This window comes from Coregonus clupeaformis, chromosome 25 (assembly GCF_020615455.1).
Source record: "Coregonus clupeaformis isolate EN_2021a chromosome 25, ASM2061545v1, whole genome shotgun sequence".
NCBI lineage: Eukaryota > Metazoa > Chordata > Actinopteri > Salmoniformes > Salmonidae > Coregonus > Coregonus clupeaformis.
Window position 1 is genome coordinate 2622643 of NC_059216.1, and position 19945 is coordinate 2642587.

The window sequence follows — 19945 nt, forward strand, 5'->3', positions numbered from 1 at the left end:
TAAACATCGTTGCCAAAAGCACACTGCACAAGCGGTTTCATGTGACAGAGATGAAATTATCCATTCAAAATTTAGAAAGAGGGAGATGCAACAACTAGCATGGGTTGCTAATATTACTAGGATTGAAGTTTGGCTACTGGACAGTAAAATAAAGTTGATTTGAAAACCAATAGAACATGAGAGAAATAGGCTACTGGTTTCAATGGCATATGGAAGTCTTTATAAAATATGTTTTTACTTTGAAGCAAGGTAAGACATGCCTCATAATATGAAGTAAAACGTTCAGGTTTCAAACAATGCAGTATATGTTTTCAAAATGCATACTGCCTCCAGCTAATTGCAAAGTGGTGTGTGACATGCTGAAGCCTGCCTACCATTGCCTATGCACTTGAATGGGAGGCGGGCTTCAATTACCAGATGAGAAATAAAAATAGTAGATATTTTTAATCGTGGCCATCAAAACTGTTTTTAACGCGCGATTGCATTTAGAATTGTTGCGCACTGATTGGGCTTATAAAAGCATGTTTCACTCCAGCAGCAACGAATGAGCTGTGTGAGGAGCTGTAGTCTGACAATATAACCGCTCAAATATAGGCTCTGTATCTTTATGCTGTGCGCGTGTGATAAATAAGATAGGCTACATAATAACTACTAACGAACACACACAAGCCAATTTAATTCCACTAAATTATGCTAATTACCCTATAGACCCATAAGCATGACCAGTCAAATGTATTTACATCGACTGGTATTTCCATCAAGGAATAGGTTAAAAAGCATTATTTTGCAATGGAATTTATTTTTCTTCTCCCGGACAATTAGCCACTGGCAATTTTATTTATCAGCTTTTTTGGGAGGGCAAAAGCCGGCTATTACGACTAATGTAAACCTCTACCTAACACTCAAACACAGCTCTACCTAACACTCAAACACAGCTCTACCTAACACTCAAACACAGCTCTACCTAACACTCAAACACAGCTCTACCTAACACACAAACACAGCTCTACCTAACACTCAAACACAGCTCTACCTAACACTCAAACACAGCTCTACCTAAGACACATATACAGCTCTACCTAACACTCAAACACAGCTCTACCTAACACTCAAACACAGCTCTACCTAACACTCAAACACAGCTCTACCTAACACACAAACACAGCTCTACCTAACACTCAAACACAGCTCTACCTAACACTCAAACACAGCTATACCTAAGACACATATACAGCTCTACCTAACACTCAAACACAGCTCTACCTAACACTCAAACACAGCTCTACCTAACACACATATACAGCTCTACCTAACACTCAAACACGGCTCTACCTAACACACAAACACAGCTCTACCTATCACTCAAACACAGCTCTACCTAACACTCAAACACAGCTCTACCTAACACTCAAAACAGCTCTACCTAACACACAAACACAGCTCTACCTAACACTCAAACACAGCTCTACCTAACACTCAAACACAGCTCTACCTAACACTCAAACACAGCTCTACCTAACACTCAAACACAGCTCTACCTAACACACAAACACAGCTCTACCTAACATTCAAACACAGCTCTACCTAACACACAAACACAGCTCTACCTATCACTCAAACACAGCTCTACCTAACACTCAAACACAGCTCTACCTAACACTCAAACACAGCTCTACCTAACACACAAACACAACTCTACCTAACACTCAAACACAGCTCTACCTAACACTCAAACACAGCTCTACTTAACACTCAAACACAGCTCTACCTAACACTCAAACACAGCTCTACCTAACACACAAACACAGCTCTACCTAACACTCAAACACAGCTCTACCTAACACTCAAACACAGCTCTACCTAACACTCAAACACAGCTCTACCTAACACTCAAACACAGCTCTACCTAAAACTCAAACACAGCTCTACCTAACACACAAACACAGCTCTACCTAACACACATATACAGCTCTACCTAACACTCAAACACAGCTCTACCTAACACACAAACACAGCTCTACCTAACACACATATACAGCTCTACCTAACACTCAAACACAGCTCTACCTAACACACAAACACAGCTCTACCTAACACACATATACAGCTCTACCTAACACTCAAACACAGCTCTACCTAACACACAAACACAGTTCTACCTAACACTCAAACACAGCTCTACCTAACACACAAACACAGCTCTACCTAACACACATATACAGCTCTACCTAACACTCAAACACAGCTCTACCTAACACACAAACACAGCTCTACCTAACACACAAACACAGCTCTACCTAACACTCAAACACAGCTCTACCTAACACACAAACACAGTTCTACCTAACACTCAAACACAGCTCTACCTAACACTCAAACACAGCTCTACCTAACACACATATACAGCTCTACCTAACACTCAAACACAGCTCTACCTAACACTCAAACACAGCTCTACCTAACACTCAAACACAGCTCTACCTAACACTCAAACACAGCTCTACCTAACACTCAAACACAGCTCTACCTAACACACATATACAGCTCTAATACTGACAGTTCTAGCTGTAGCAACTATGTACAATATTTGGAAATCTGATTCAGTTTAATCTTGATTAGTATGTAGATATTTGGTCATCTGACTCAGTTTAATCTTGATTAGTATGTAGATATTTGGTAATCTGACTCAGTTGAATCTTGATTAGTATGTAGATATTTGGTAATCTAACTCCGTTCAATCTTGATTAGTATGTAGATATTTCGTAATCTAACTCCGTTTAATCTTGATTAGTATGTAGATATTTGGTAATCTGACCCCGTTTAATCTTGATTAGTATGTAGATATTTGGTAATCTAACTCTATTTAATCTTGATTAGTATGTAGATATTTAGTAATCTGACTCAGTTTAATCTTGATTAGTATGTAGATATTTGGTATTCTGACTCAGTTTAATCTTGATTATTAGATATTTGTGCGTACTTCAACCACAGGCTAAATCCATTCTAACCAAACAGACACAGAAACAGAAACATACTTTCAGACAGACCGATAGACAGAAAGACAGATGTACAGACGGACAGATGCACAGACAGACAGACCGACAGACAGACAAACATTACCTGGTACTGCCCGTTGACTAGGTCTATGGTGATGGTCAGCCCTTGGTCCATGTTCTCAGGTCCAGTCAGTATGTTGGACACCCAGGCTGTACCCATGTCCTGGTCATTGATATAGCTGACAGGGTGAGCGTCCATGTTGAGCCTCAACACACGGTTATTAGTGGTGTCCTCCACCGCGTTGGGAATACAGTACCTAGACAGGGATGGGTTATGTTGTTGTTGTTATTGGGATACTATGACGTGATGTCGATTTTGTTGTGATGCGGCTTTTGTTGTAGCTGTATTTTGTATATTTTGTTATATTTGTTGTGCTGCAAGAGAGAATTGGTTTTCTGTTCACTTACTTGGTTAAACGAAAGCTTATCTAGTTAATACATCTGTATATCAATCAATCAATCAATCAATCCATCAATATACAGTACCTCTCCACTAAGGGGTGTACCCTGGGGTGGCTGGGGGGGCAGCGGCACTCTGACTGGGCGTGGAGGAGGGGCAGGAAGCCTGAATACACCTCCACTATCTCTCTGGAGTGGGAGACAATGGATCAGGTTGTGAGCCAGATGCACAATGGTGTCGGGATCAGTCTCAAAATAAAATTTTGCAAAAGGTAATTTCATGAACTGCTGTATTAATATACAATAATAAATATCCCATTAAGAAGACGCTTTTATCCAAAGCGACTTACAGTTATGAATGCATACATTTTACGTGAGGGTGGCCCCAGGAATCGAACCCACGACCCTGGCGGTGCAAGCGCCATGCTCTACCAACTCAGCCATACAGGACCATATTTTATTAATTACATTAGAATCATATGAAACATCCCTCCGTCCCTCTCACCTGTTAGTCAGCGTGTTGGGATAGAATCTGAAGTCCTGCATCCTGCCCATGAATTGATCTGACCCTGGTGAGAAAGAAGAGAGGGATGTCAATGGTGTGTATTGAAGACAGTCAGCTGGATCCATAGTGACCAGTGGATTAGCTTATCTTTCTCTTTATTCTCTGTTAAACACACAACGAAACTGAGCTGAGTACTGTTTAGTTTATCTTGCAGTGCTATAAATGTTACAGTTGACTGGGATGTAAGATATAGTAGGGCTCTCTATGTCTAAGCTAGCGAGACACACAGTTAACAGTCAGATGAACCATAGAGAGACACAGTTAACAGTCAGAGGAACCATAGAGAGACACAGTTAACAGTAAGATGAACCATAGAGAGACACACAGTTAACAGTCAGAGGAACCATAGAGAGACACACAGTTAACAGTCAGAGGAACCATAGAGACACAGTTAACAGTCAGAGGAACCATAGAGAGACACTCAGTTAAGAGTCAGAGGAACCATAGAGAGACACAGTTAACAGTCAGAGGAACCATAGAGAGACACACAGTTAACAGTCAGAGGAACCATAGAGAGACACACAGTTAACAGTCAGAGGAACCATAGAGACACAGTTAACAGTCAGAGGAACCATAGAGAGACACTCAGTTAAGAGTCAGAGGAACCATAGAGAGACACAGTTAACAGTCAGAGGAACCATAGAGAGACACACAGTTAACAGTCAGAGGAACCATAGAGAGACACACAGTTAACAGTCAGAGGAACCATAGAGACACAGTTAACAGTAAGATGAACCATAGAGAGACACACAGGTAACAGTCAGAGGAACCATAGAGAGACACACAGTTAACAGTCAGAGGAACCATAGAGACACAGTTAACAGTCAGAGGAACCATAGAGAGACACTCAGTTAACAATCAGAGGAACCATAGAGAGACACAGTTAACAGTCAGAGGAACCATAGAGAGACACACAGTTAACAATCAGAGGAACCATAGAGAGACACACAGTTAACAGTCAGAGGAACCATAGAGAGACACACAGTTAACAATCAGAGGAACCATAGAGAGACACACAGTTAACAGTCAGAGGAACCATAGAGAGACACACAGTTAACAGTCAGAGGAACCATTGAGAGACACAGTTAACAGTCAGAGGAACCATAGAGAGACACAGTTAACAGTCAGAGGAACCATAGAGAGACACAGTTAACAGTCAGAGGAACCATAGAGAGACACAGTTAACAGTCAGAGGAACCATAGAGAGACACAGTTACAGTTTTTCTCAGTCGCTTTGGTGCATTTCTTAGATCAAAAGTGCAATTCTTGATACTACTTGTACAAATTCCAAATCATCTGGTCACTTGTGCACATCATTAAAGCAATTTCTTATTCCTTTGAACAAATTGCAATTGCTTTTGTACATATTGCAATTGATAATGTACAAGTGTCAGCTTTTTCCCACATTTTAAATTGCTCATGTCATGTTGATCAAAATATAGTAGATGGTTCTCTGTTGAATAGTCTTACCCCTCAAAACATCTAGGCATTAGTTCCTTGCATAAGCCATTACATGCAAAATTGTTGAACTATTTGTCATAAACTGTCAAGCATAGTTTTACACATTTCTATTAGACCTTTTGTACAAAAACGTAAATTGCTGAATCGTGCAGGTGAAATTAACCCTCACTCATGAAGGAATGTAAAGTGTTAGTTCAACCAACAATCAACCAGTTGTCTAAATTGCTCAAAGGTGCATCTCATGAAGAATCAATTGGCAAGCATATATAGACAGACCACAACACAGAGTTGCAATTTTCCAATAATGGATGGACCAGGAAACGAACAGGGTCAACAGCCAAGAGGAGGAAGAAGAGGAGCAAGGATGCGTGGTGGAAGGCAAAACAGAGGAAGAGGCAGAAGAGGACATAGGCGCATATCTGATGACATAAGGGCCACTATTGTAGACCATGTTGTCAATCATGGCCTTACAATGGCTGAGGCGGGTCGAAGGGGTGCAGCCGAATATTGGGAGATCAACCGTGTCCTCAATAGTACAAACGTTTCGAAGAGAGAACAGGTATGTCCACCAATGTACAGTGCACTGTTACTGTATATAAGCAGTATACTGTATACTTCCCTACAATGCTTCATATTACAGTAGTCCACTTGTATTTCACAGCATACAGAAATATACTCTATACAGATACATACTGCACCTTACATGCACCCACCTGTATGTTTTACAGTAAAATGTGTGTTCGCATAGTTTTTGTCTATGTGAAAGTGTGCGATGCATCACTGCATTTTTCCACACATAGGACTGCAAGATTACCTCAAACCGGTGGCAGAGGACGCCTTTTCACACCTCAACAGGAGGAGGCTATTTGCACCATGGTCCGAGCAAACAATGCCATGAGACTCAGGGAAATACAAAGGACCATTATAGAAGACAACGATGTCTTTGAAAACATCCATACGGTTAGCATCTCAACCATCGACAGGGTGCTGCATAGAAACCAGATGAGTATGAAACAGCTGTACCGTGTACCATTCCAAAGGAATGAGGACAGAGTTACAGTTTTTCTCAGTCGCTTTGGTGCATTTCTTAGATCAAAAGTGCAATTCTTGATACTACTTGTACAAATTCCAAATCATCTAGTCACTTGTGCACATCATTAAAGCAATTTCTTATTCCTTTGAACAAATTGCAATTGCGTTTGTACATATTGCAATTGATAATGTACAAGTGTCAGCTTTTTTCCACATTTTCAATTGCTCATGTCATGTTGATCAAAATATAGTAGATGGTTCTCTGTTGAATAGTCTTACCCCTCAAAACATCTAGGCATTAGTTCCTTGCATAAGCCATTACATGCAAAATTGTTGAACTATTTGTCATAAACTGTCAAGCATAGTTTTACACATTTCTATTAGACCTTTTGTACAAAAACGTAAATTGCTGAATCGTGCAGGTGAAATTAACCCTCACTCATGAAGGAATGTAAAGTGTTAGTTCAACCAACAATCAACCAGTTGTCTAAATTACTCAAAGGTGCATCTCATGAAGAATCAATTGGCAAGCATATATAGACAGACCACAACACAGAGTTGCAATTTTCCAATAATGGATGGACCAGGAAACGAACAGGGTCAACAGCCAAGAGGAGGAAGAAGAGGAGCAAGGATGCGTGGTGGAAGGCAAAACAGAGGAAGAGGCAGAAGAGGACATAGGCGCATATCTGATGACATAAGGGCCACTATTGTAGACCATGTTGTCAATCATGGCCTTACAATGGCTGAGGCGGGTCGAAGGGTGCAGCCGAATATTGGGAGATCAACCGTGTCCTCAATAGTACAAACGTTTCGAAGAGAGAACAGGTATGTCCACCAATGTACAGTGCACTGTTACTGTATATAAGCAGTATACTGTATACTTCCTACAATGCTTCATATTATAGTAGTCCACTTGTATTTCACAGCATACAGAAATATACTCTATACAGATACATACTGCACCTTACATGCACCCACCTGTATGTTTTACAGTAAAATGTGTGTTCGCATAGTTTTTGTCTATGTGAAAGTGTGCGATGCATCACTGCATTTTTCCACACATAGGACTGCAAGATTACCTCAAACTGGTGGCAGAGGACGCCTTTTCACACCTCAACAGGAGGAGGCTATTTGCACCATGGTCCGAGCAAACAATGCCATGAGACTCAGGGAAATACAAAGGACCATTATAGAAGACAACGATGTCTTTGAAAACATCCATACGGTTAGCATCTCAACCATCGACAGGGTGCTGCATAGAAACCAGATGAGTATGAAACAGCTGTACCGTGTACCATTCCAAAGGAATGAGGACAGAGTTAAGGAGCTACGGTACCAGTATGTACAGGTAAAACATATATCTATGTAACTACTTTACAGCAACATTTTATAGTGTTAAATAGTACAGTAAGCATAAACTGCACACATTTCCATTGCTGTGGAAGGAACATGCAATATATGTACATTTTATGTCACTCTTCCTTACCAAAACAAATTCAACTGTGTGTTCTGGGATATAGCGTATAATGGAGTTGGAATCAAGTGAACCCTCTCACAACTTTGTATACGTGGATGAGGCTGGCTTCAACCTGACCAAATGCAGAAGGCGGGGTCGGAATATCATCGGTCACAGAGCTACTGTGGATTTGCCAGGCCAACGGGGAGGAAATATCACCATGTGTGCTGCTATTTCGGAGCATGGTGTCCTAACCCATATCCCCCCTTTTAGGGCCATACAACACCCAGCATCTACTCAACTTTTAGAGACTCTACAGGGCTCTCATCCCTGATGATGAGAGGGGTCTGTTTAGAGAGGATTTGCCAAAGTATGTGGTCATTTGTGATAATGTGAGTTTCCATCGATCAAACATCATAAGGCAATGGTTTGTGACCCACCCGAGGATGCTCATAGAATTCCTCCCACCTTATTCACCATTCCTTAACCCAATTGAGGAGTTCTTTTCAGCATGGAGGTGGAAGGTGTACGATCGTCAGCCACACACACAGATGACCCTGCTGGCTGCAATGGATGCAGCATGTGAGGACACCACAGTAGACGCCTGCAGAGGATGGATAAGGCATTCCAAAAGATTCTTTCCACGTTGCATTGGAAGGGAAAATATCCGGTGTGATGTGGATGAGAATATGTGGGCTGACAGACAGGAACGTCTGGATGTGTAGAGACAGCACTAGAACAGTGCTGTGGGCAAAGTTGTGCCTTAGGGGTGGTTTCCTGTGTTTCTTTCTAATTTAGTTTTTTTTCCTTTGTGCCCCTTGGGTTGTCCAGTCTCTTTCAATCAATAACCCACATACAGTAATATGTAAATAGTACTGTTGAAATTGATATATGCCATAGAAGTGCAGCCTTGTGCATTTTCAATACAGTAACTGTCATCCAAACTGTAGCCTAAGTTTACATCAGGTAATACTGTCAAAGTACACAGTTCCATTGACAACATGCCTAAACATTTTGACAACCTTGTTCGTGAACAATGACTCAATGACTTATCATTCTGATGACACTGACATGATCATTGGCATGAATATTTACTTTTGAGAGATGTACTAAGGATTTTTAGTGACTGACTAGCTTTAGAAACATATCTATTGTATATTGCAGTTTGTACAAATTGTTCTGAGAAATGCACTTATTATTTTGCACATGTTAGGGATGATGTGAAAAATGCACCAAAGCGACTGAGAAAAACTGTAACAGTCAGAGGAACCAAGAAGTATTTCTTTCTCTCTGTCTCTTACTCTCTCTCTCTCTCTCTGGCTCTCTCCTCTCTCTCTCTCTCTCTCTCTCTCTCTCTCTGTCTCTCACTCTCCCTCTCTCTGGCTCTCCTTCTCTCTCTCTCTCTACCTTTCTCTCTCAATTCAATTCAATTTAAGGGCTTTATTGGCATGGGAAACATATGTTAACATTGCCAAAGCAAGTGAAGTAGATAGTAAACAAAAGTGAAATAAACAATAAATATTAACAGTAAACATTACACTCAGACGTTCCAAAAGAATAAAGACATTTCAAATGTCATATTATGTACAGTGAGGGAAAAAAGTATTTGATCCCCTGCTGATTTTGTACGTTTGCCCACTGACAAAGAAATGATCAGTCTATAATTTTAATGGTAGGTTTATTTGAACAGTGAGAGACAGAATAACAACAAAAAAAATAAAGAAAAGCGATGTCAAAAATGTTAATAATTGATTTGCATTTTAATGAGGGAAATAAGTATTTGACCCCCTCTCAATCAGAAAGATTTCTCGCTCCCAGGTGTCTTTTATACAGGTAACGAGCTGAGATTAGGAGCACACTCTTAAAGGGAGTACTCCTAATCTCAGCTTGTTACCTGTATAAAAGACACCTGTCCACAGAAGCAATCAATCAATCAGATTTCCCTCACTGTACAGTGTTGTAACAATGTGCAAATAGTTAAATTACAAATGGGAAAATAAATAACCATAAATATGGGTTGTATTTATAATGGTGTTTGTTCTTCACTGGTTGCCCTTTTGTTGTGGCAACAGGTCAAAAATATTGCAGCTGTGATGGCACACTGTGGTTTTTCACCCAGTAGATAAGGGAGTTGATCAAAATTGGGTTTATTTTCTAATTCTTTGTGGATCTCTGTAATCTGAGGGAAATACAGTGGGGAGAACAAGTATTTGATACACTGCCGATTTTGCAGGTTTTCCTACTTACAAAGCATGTAGAGGTCTGTAATTTTTATCATAGGTACACTTCAACTGTGAGAGACGGAATCTAAAACAAAAATCCAGAAAATCACATTGTATGATTTTTAAGTAATTAATTTGCATTTTATTGCATGACATAAGTATTTGATACATCAGAAAAGCAGAACTTTAATATTTGGTACAAAAACCTTTGTTTGCAATTACAGAGATCATACGTTTCTTGTAGGTTTTGACCAGGTTTGCACACACTGCAGCAGGGATTTTGGCCCACTCCTCCATACAGACCTTCTCCAGATTTTAGATTCCGTCTCTCACAGTTGAAGTGTACCTATGATAAAAATTACAGACCTCTACATGCTTTGTAAGTAGGAAAACCTGCAAAATCGGCAGTGTATCAAATACTTGTTCTCCCCACTGTATGTGTCTTTAATATGTTCATACATTTGGCAGGAGGTTAGGAAGTGCAGCTCAGTTTCCACCTCATTTGTGGGCAGTGTGCACATAGCCTGTCTTTTCTTGAGAGCCAGGTCTGCCTACGGCGACCTTTCTCAATAGCAAGGCTATGCTCACTGAGTCTGTACATAGTCAAAGCTTTCCTTAAGTTTGGGTCAGTCACAGTGGTCAGGTATTCTGCCACTGTGTACACTCTGTTTAGAGCCAAATAGCATTCTAGTTTTCTCTGTTTTTTTGTTAATTCTTTCCAATGTGTCAAGTAATTCCCTTTTTTTTTCTCATGATTTGGTTGGGTCTAATTGTATTGTTGTTGTTGTCCTGGGGCTCTGTGGGGTCTGTTTGTGTTTGTGAACAGAGCCCCAGGACCAGCTTACTTAGGGGACTCTTCTCCAAGTTCATCTCTCTGTAGGTGATGGCTTTGTTATGGAAGGTTTGGGAATTAGTTCGTTTTAAGTGGTTATATAATTTAACGGCTCTTTTCTGGATTTTGATAATTAGCGGGTATCGGCCTAATTCTGCTCTGCATGCATTATTTGGTGTTTTTCGTTGTACACAGAGGATATTTTTGCAGAATTCTGCATGCAGAGTCTCAATTTGGTGTTTGTCCCATTTTGTGAATTCTTGGTTGGTGAGCGGACCCCAGACCTCACAACCATAAAGGGCAATGGGTTCTATAACTGATTCAAGTATTTTTAGCTAATTGGTATGTCAAATGTTATGTTCCTTTTGATGGCATACAAGGCCCCTCTTGCCTTCTCTCTCTCTCTCTCTCTCTCTCTCTCTCTCTCTCTCTCTCTCTCTCTCTCTCTCTCTCTCTCTCTCTCTCTCTCTCTCTCTCTCTCTCTCTCTCTCTCTCTCTCTCTCTCTCTCTCTCTCTCTCTGGCTCTGGCTCTCCTTCTCAATTCAATTCAATTCAATTTGCTTTATTGGCATGACGTAACACTGTACATATTGCCAAAGCTTACTTTGGATATTTACAATATTAGCATAATTAAAATAATAATAATAAATATTGTCAACGGGACAACCGCAACAACAATAACCAAGGGTCAAAATAACCATTGAACAATAACAATATAGAGGACATGTGCAGGTTGGTTGGTCTGTCAGACATTGTCCCTCATCTAATGGCAGGCAGCAATGTAGTGCGCTGCCAACCCACAGCTCTCTGCGTCCTCCCCCAACAGGACGGGTAGCCTTTTCTCATCAGAGAGGTCTTTGAAACCTTGAAAAACTGTTTCAAATTTGGGGAAATTACACTCTCTAATTGTTTTATATTTTTGACATTTTGTCAAGAAATGTAGCTCTGTCTCAGGTTCTGCTGTGGTGCAGTGGTTGCACAGCCTTTTCTCTACAGGGAGCCAGGTTTTCCTGTGTCTACCCTTCTCTCTGTCTCTGTCTCTCTCTCTCTCTCTCTCTTTGCCATAATCACTTGTCGGTTTTGCTGAGACTACAGAATGACATGTGTACTTAGGCTCTGTCCATACTTTCAGATTCTAGACAACTCTGTTTCTTCGGCTACTGTACCTTTCAACTGAAGCCTTGGCCACTAACAGAAACACTGAACACACATAAGGAGCATATGTGCAATAAAGTGGATTCCTTTATAAAACGTGTCTGTCAGTATCAGTGGTGAAACAGTGGCAGACTGTGTGTACTGTTGCCTGTTGGCAGTGGGAGGAGAGCTGTACATCTGAGAGGGTTCATCATCAGGACATGAATCCAAACACATGGGAGAGAATTGAGCGAGACTAAGAACACAGGAGACTTTCCCTGCCTTTTCCCTGTCCAGTTAAGAGTCTTGTCTTCCTCTGCCGAACAAAGAGTCTTTCCCTGCCCAGCTAACTTCTCTGTTGTTCCACACCTATCACAACTAGAGCTAACATCTCCTAGCGTCAGAAGGCCTGCCATCTTTATCTGTGTGTGTGTGAGGAATGGGGGGAGTGTGTGTGTGTGAGGAGGGGGGGAGTGTGTGTGTGTGTGGAGAGATGTAGACAGGATAGATGATGGAGGAGAGCAGCTCTACAGCTCTCTACAGCCCAGGGCTTTGGATGAGGTCTTCTTTAGCGTGTGGAAACAGGATTAGGCCACAGAAACACTGAGCATTGTTGCTTTGATGATGCGCTGGACGCCTTCTTCTCTCTCTCTCTCCTCTTCTCTTCTCCTTTTTCCCCTCTCTCTCTTTCCTTTGTCATTTTTTTGTTTTATTTTCAACGTGTCTTCTCCGACAATGATAAACGGTAAAATAATTGAATAATAATATATTGAATGCTTTAACAGAAATGACCGTAACCAAACAAACATTGTAGATTAGAAATTATAGGAATTAACGGTAAATGTACTACTGGTGATATATGTAATTGGGAATTGATAGACACAAAAAATCAAACACGAACAATTCACACAATGAAGTTATGAAACAATGAATGTGCACAAATTGGCGGGAGAGAGCACATTCTGGAGAGAGACGTGCATTGTGCATCTTAGCCACAATCTCCTTCTTCTTGGACTGTGTCATCCCCGTAGCCTCCGCAATGGATTAGTCTCGGCCTCCGCAATGGATTAGTTCACTGAGATGGGCGTGAATTAGACAGGTGTCTCATGTGCCATAAAAAAAATATATACACTACCAGTCAAAAGTTTGGACACACCTACTCATTCAAGGGTTTTTCTTTATTTTTTTTATTTTTTTACATTGTAGAATAATAGTGAAGACATCAAAACGATGAAATAACACATATGGAATCATGTAGTAACCAAAAAAGTGTTAAATAAATCAAAATATATTTTATATTTGAGATTCTTCAAATAGCCACCCTTTGCCTTGATGACAGCTTTGCACACTCTTGGCATTCTCTCAACCAGCTTCATGAGGTTAGTCACCTGGAATGCATTTCAATTAACAGGTGTGCCTTCTTAAAAGTTAATTTGTGGAATGTATTTCCTTCTTAATGTGTTTGAGCCAATCAGTTGTGTTGTGACAAGGTAGGGGGGGGGTATACAGAAGATAACCCTATTTGGTAAAAGACCAAGTCCATATTATGGCAAGAACAGCTCAAATAAGCAAAGAGAAACGACAGTCCATCATTACTTTAAGACATGAAGATCAGTCAATATGGAAAAGTTTATTCAAGTGCAGTCGCAAAAACCATCAAGCGCTATGATGAAACTGGCTCTCATGAGGACCGCCACAGGAATGGAAGACCCAGAGTTACCTCTGCTGCAGAGGATAAGTTCATTAGAGTTACCAGCCTCATAAATTGCAGCCCAAATAAATGCTTTACAGAGTTCAAGTAACAGACACATCTCAACATCAACTGTTCAGAGCAGACTGCGTGAATCATTCCTTCATGGTCGAATTGCTGCAAAGAAACCACTACTAAAGGCCATCAATAAGAATAAGAGACTTGCTTGGGCCAAGAAACACGAGCAATGGACATTAGACCGGAGGAAATGTGTCCTTTTAAGAGATTGTTGGTTCCAACCGCTGTGTCTTTGTGAGACGTGGTGTGGGTGAACGGATGATCTCCGTATGTGTAGTTCCCACCGTAAAGCATGGAGGAGGAGGTGTTATGGTGTGGGGGTGCTTTGCTGGTGACACTGTCACAGCATTCTACAGCGATATGCCATTCCATCTGGTTTGGGCTTAGTGGGACAATCATTTGTTTTTCAACAGGACAATGACCCAACACCCCTCCAGGCTGTGGAAGGGCTATTTGACCAAGAAGGAGAGTGATGGAGTGCTGTATCAGATGACCTGGCCTCTACAATCCCCCGACTTCAACCCAATTGAGATGGTTTGGGATGAGTCGGACGGCAGAGTGAAGGAAAAGCAGCCAACAAGTGCTCAGCATATGTGGGAACTCCTTCAAGACTGTTGGAAAAGCATTCCAGGTGAAGCTGGTTGAGAGAATGCCAAGAGTGTGCAAAGCTGTCATCAATGCAAAGGGTGGCTACTTTGAAGAATCTCACAAATAAAATATATTTTGATTTGTTTAACACTTTTTTGGTTACTACATGATTTCATATGTGTTATTTCATAGTTTTGATGTCTTCACTACTATTCTACAATGTAGAAAATATAAAAAATAAAGAAAAACCTTTGAATGAGTAGGTGTGTCCAAACTTTTGACTGGTACGGTATGTATGCATCATGTGTTATCTTGTTGTTACCGTTAGAGCTCAGTCCGACTCTCATGGCACTGTCCGTATTGATGTCAGAGATGGGTGAGGTCAGAGGTCGAGTGTCAAAGGGCGTCCCGTCCTCCTCCAGTCCATCCAGGAAGAGACTGACGCTTTTGCCATGCACCTGTGGACCAATTAGAATGCAAAATTATTCTGTGGATCAAACAGAACTCAATGTTACTTTGTGCTTGAGACATTACTTTATTCTGTGTTTCAGACATTTAGATGAACTTTTATACAGTGAAGTGTTAAAAAGTTACAATTTCACTGACAAGGTTTTGACCATCTCTTGGTCCTTGCCTTGTCCTGATACAAGCTTTATAAAGAGTATCTAACAGTGTGATGATCCTGTCTCTGAAGGAGAGTAAGACGTATAGCCCAGCAGCCTTCAGCGTTCAGTCTGCCAGTCAGTTTGACGCTAGGAGTGAATTATACACAGGGATAATCTTCCAGTTCATTTCCCTACCAGAAACCCCCTCAGGCAAAAACCTCAGCCACAAATGAGCTTCCTGTTGACCAAAACCCCTCCTCTCCCCGGCCATGAATATTAAAACACAAACACAGTCAAAGCAAATGCTTCCATTCAGATCAAAACTCCAGAAAAATATGTTCATAGACCTTAGAAAACTTCAACGTCTCTTCTCTCTTTCTCCCCTCTCTCTCTCAAAATGTTTCTGTCTATCCCCCTCTTGCTGTGTCTGGCTAGCATGCACTGTGGTAGCACAGATAAAACCACTCTCTCTCTTTTCTAACACATTCCCTCTCTCTCTCAAGTTTGTGTTTCCTATCCACCTCTTCTCTCCTCGCCTCTTTAGAGGAGTTGAAAAAGGTGCAGGGGAAATAAGTCTGTCTCAAAACGTCTTTGGGGATGAAGGCAAGGCGGCGCTCGGCTCGACTCAACAACTGCCTGTCTGTCTGGAAGATACTTAAGCTTTGCACTTTCATGACGGCTGATTGAAGTCTGCGGAGACGGCGAGAGAGAGAGAGATGGAAAGACGGAGAAAGAGAAGGACGTAGAGAGAAGGCCGCTCTCGGAATCTGTAACCAGCCAATGGTGTGCATGGAGATCTGAAGAGTTGTCATGGTGATGTAAATGAATTGGAAAGAGCTTCATCCTGCTTAGCGCCGCGCACCCCTTTGAAACACTGGCCAGCACTCCTTTGTTAGTTTTAGAAAATGCAATTTTTTCTCTTCTTCTTTTTTACCTCTCTTTGCTGCCTTCACTCTTTTTTCAACTACTGTTGCTTCAAGAGACCCTTGAGTTTCTTCTTCCTCCTCTTCTTCTTCTTCTTCTTCTTCTTCTTTCCCTAACTTGTATTTCTCACCTGTCCCATTGACAGCAGGTGCTGTAGAGAGCGGCCCAGATTAACACCTGTCTCTCGCCTGCCTCCTACCTGTCTCTCTTACCTGTCTCTCTCTCACCTGTCGCCTATCTGTCGCTCTCACTTTTCTCTCTCTCACATGTCATCTCTCATAGCCAGTCCATTGAATGTAGCTGTGCAGTAGAACAGTGTGTTTTACATGCCCAGATTAACCCAAGGCCTGGCCAGTGGCAGTGGAAAGCTTTGAATGACTCACTGAGCACTGATCACTGATCACTGGACACTGGCAATCAAACAGCTTTAAAAGCTCTCCGCTTTCAGTGTGTGTGTGTATGTGTGTGTGTGTATGTGTATGTGTGTGTGTGTGTGTGCATGTGTGTCTGTGTAGGTGTGTGTGTGTGTGTGTGTGTGTGTGTGTGTGTGTGTGTGTGTGTGTGTGTGTGTGTGTGTGTGTGTGTGTGTGTGTGTGTGTGTGTGTGTGTGTGTGTGTGTGTGTGTGTGTGTGTGTGTGTGTGTGTGAGTGTGTGTGAGTGTGTGTGTGTGTGTGTGTGTGTGTGTGTGTGTGTGTGTGTGTGTGTCGGGGGTGTGAGGGGAAGATGAGTTGAGTGTGTGTGGTAGAATGTCCCATTGTCTGACCTGTCCCTTTGACCCATTAGTTTATCTGCTGATGTAACAAGGCAGGGTTGGGAGTCACGTATCTGCTGTGGACTGTGATCTGGGACAGACAGACAGACAGACAGATGGAGGGAGAGAGAGAGCAGAGAGAGAGAGAGAGAGAGAGAGAGAGAGAGAGAGCGAGAAGAGAGAGAGAGAGAGAGAGAGAGAGAGAGAGAGAGAAATAGAGAGAGAAAGAGAGAGAGAAAGAGAGAGAGAGAGATGGTGAAACCTGATGAAGTGTCATTACGGTAGTTACTAGCAGAGGCTTTATGTCAGTATGAATGATAAGGCTGTTCCTGTTGTGTGAATCGTACACCTGGAGCCTGACTCTGTTTTAGAGTAATTTCCCAGTTAGCTCTCTGTGCTTTTGTATGAGATTCTATTAGTACATTAGTTCTCCAAAAGGACTACACTTTATAAACATTATAGGCCTTTATAGGGTTGCAATATTCCTGTAACTTTCTGAAATTCCTAGGTTTTTCAGAAATCCTGATAGGAGGATTCCAGATTTCGTGCTTATTCCCTCCTGATTCTGGGAATCTTGCAACCAAGATTTTTGAAAAACCTTGGAATTTGGGGGAAAATCCCGGAATTTTGCAACCCTAGGCATTTAAAATAATTTACAAATAAGTACTTATACGCTGTATTTGAAATGAGATCCCATATGGGCTGATTTAGCAACAGAAGCTATTCAGAGGAGTGAATCCGAGCAGGTTTGAGTCAGATCTACCTACATTAGTATATTAGTATGCTAGACACACAGAGGAAGGGTATTATTGTATATTTACATTGATGTCAGTTAGCAGAGGGTCTTATCCAGAGCGTATTACAATAAATGCATTGAGCTGAGGATGTGTAAATACATTACTGTGCAAATAGGCCGGGAACAGACGGAGAGCTTAAGATTTCTATTAGGATGTATGATATTAGTGGGTATTAGGACTTAGCATTAGAACAGATGCCCTTTCCTGCTGCCCTGCAGATGACACTAGCTCAATAGAGGCGCCTGTCATACGCACGCACACACACATACTCACATGCATACACATACACGCACACAGTGGATAGAGAGGCCTCCGACTCTGACATACACACACACACACATACACGCACGTCTCACGCACAGGATAGAGAGGCCTGTGTCTCTGACACTCCAAACAAGCCCCCACTGCCTTCCCTGACCTAGCTCAGCCCCCCTCCTCACCCCTCCCACAACCCCTCCTCTCCCCCACTGTGACTGACACACTACTCACTGATAACACACTCTTATTCCAGGGCCGGGAGAGCTGTCAGAGGGGAGAGAGACACTCAACAGAGGAAGGAGGGATGGAGGGAGGGAAGAAGGGATGGAGATATCAGAAGGAGAGATACTCCTGTGCTGCTGGATGAGGCTACGGACCGACATGCACACACACACACATGCGTGCACAAACAGACCCAGAATCCTCTCCATGTTTTATTTATGGTCCTGTCTCGTCCTCTCTGTGTGACTGACTCTTATCATTTAAATGAAGCAGAAATGTTTTCCTGTTTGTAATTTGTTACATTATCACAGGCTTTAGTATACAGCAGGGCCAGGGCCAAGAGAGGAGTGAAATATCACCACTGTCTGAAAAGAGAGGGGGGGAGGAGGAAAAATATATACAGTGGGGGAAAAAAGTATTTAGTCAGCCACCAATTGTGCAAGTTCTCCCACTTAAAAAGATGAGAGAGGCCTGTAATTTTCATCATAGGTACACGTCAACTATGACGGATTTTTTTTCCAGAAAATCACATTGTAGGATTTTTAATGAATTTATTTGAAAATTATGGTGGAAAATAAGTATTTGGTCACCTACAAACAAGCAAGATTTCTGGCTCTCACAGACCTGTAACTTCTACTTCTCCTCTGTCCTCCACTCGTTACCTGTATTAATGGCACCTGTTTGAACTTGTTATCAGTATAAAAGACACCTGTCCACAACCTCAAACAGTCACACTCCAAACTCCACTATGGCCAAGACCAAAGAGCTGTCAAAGGACACCAGAAACAAAATTGTAGACCTGCACCAGGCTGGGAAGACTGAATCTGCAATAGGTAAGCAGCTTGGTTTGAAGAAAGCAACTGTGGGAGCAATTATTAGGAAATGGAAGACATACAAGACCACTGATAATCTCCCTCGATCTGGGGCTCCACGCAAGATCTCACCCCGTGGGGTCAAAATGATCACAAGAACGGTGAGCAAAAATCCCAGAACCACACGGGGGGGCCTAGTGAATGACCTGCAGAGAGCTGGGACCAAAGTAACAAAGCCTACCATCAGTAACACACTACGCCGCCAGGGACTCAAATCCTGCAGTGCCAGACGTGTCCCCCTGCTTAAGCCAGTACATGTCCAGGCCCGTCTGAAGTTTGCTAGAGTGCATTTGGATGATCCAGAAGAGGATTGGGAGAATGTCATATGGTCAGATGAAACCAAAATATAACTTTTTGGTAAAAACTCAACTCGTCGTGTTTGGAGGACAAAGAATGCTGAGTTGCATCCAAAGAACACCATACCTACTGTGAAGCATGGGGGTGGAAACATCATGCTTTGGGGCTGTTTTTTCTGCAAAGGGACCAGGACGACTGATCCGTGTAAAGGAAAGAATGAATGGGGCCATGTATCGTGAGATTTTGAGTGAAAACCTCCTTCCATCAGCAAGGGCATTGAAGATGAAACGTGGCTGGGTCTTTCAGCATGACAATGATCCCAAACACACCGCCCGGGCAATGAAGGAGTGGCTTCGTAAGAAGCATTTCAAGGTCCTGGAGTGGCCTAGCCAGTCTCCAGATCTCAACCCCATAGAAAATCTTTGGAGGGAGTTGAAAGTCCGTGTTGCCCAGCGACAGCCCCAAAACATCACTGCTCTAGAGGAGATCTGCATGGAGGAATGGGCCAAAATACCAGCAACAGTGTGTGAAAACCTTGTGAAGACTTACAGAAAACATTTGACCTGTGTCATTGCCAACAAAGGGTATATAACAAAGTATTGAGAAACTTTTGTTATTGACCAAATACTTATTTTCCACCATAATTTGCAAATAAATTCATAGAAAATCCTACAATGTGATTTTCTGGATTTTTCTTTCTCAT

The 19945-nt window shown here is 41.9% G+C and overlaps 1 protein-coding gene across 1 annotated transcript in view; it reads right to left on the reverse strand.

Moving 5' to 3' along the window:
- LOC121539731 (usherin-like) overlaps positions 1 to 19945 on the reverse strand; it is a 158367-nt gene that overhangs the window by 101094 nt on the left and 37328 nt on the right. Inside the window, exons 4-7 of the mRNA XM_045207408.1 lie at positions 14839 to 14974; positions 3961 to 4024; positions 3543 to 3644; positions 3121 to 3313 (exon numbers count right to left, since the gene is read on the reverse strand). Of these exons, the coding sequence (XP_045063343.1) occupies positions 3121 to 3313; positions 3543 to 3644; positions 3961 to 4024; positions 14839 to 14974 (495 nt within the window). The remainder of the gene's footprint in view (positions 1 to 3120; positions 3314 to 3542; positions 3645 to 3960; positions 4025 to 14838; positions 14975 to 19945) is intronic.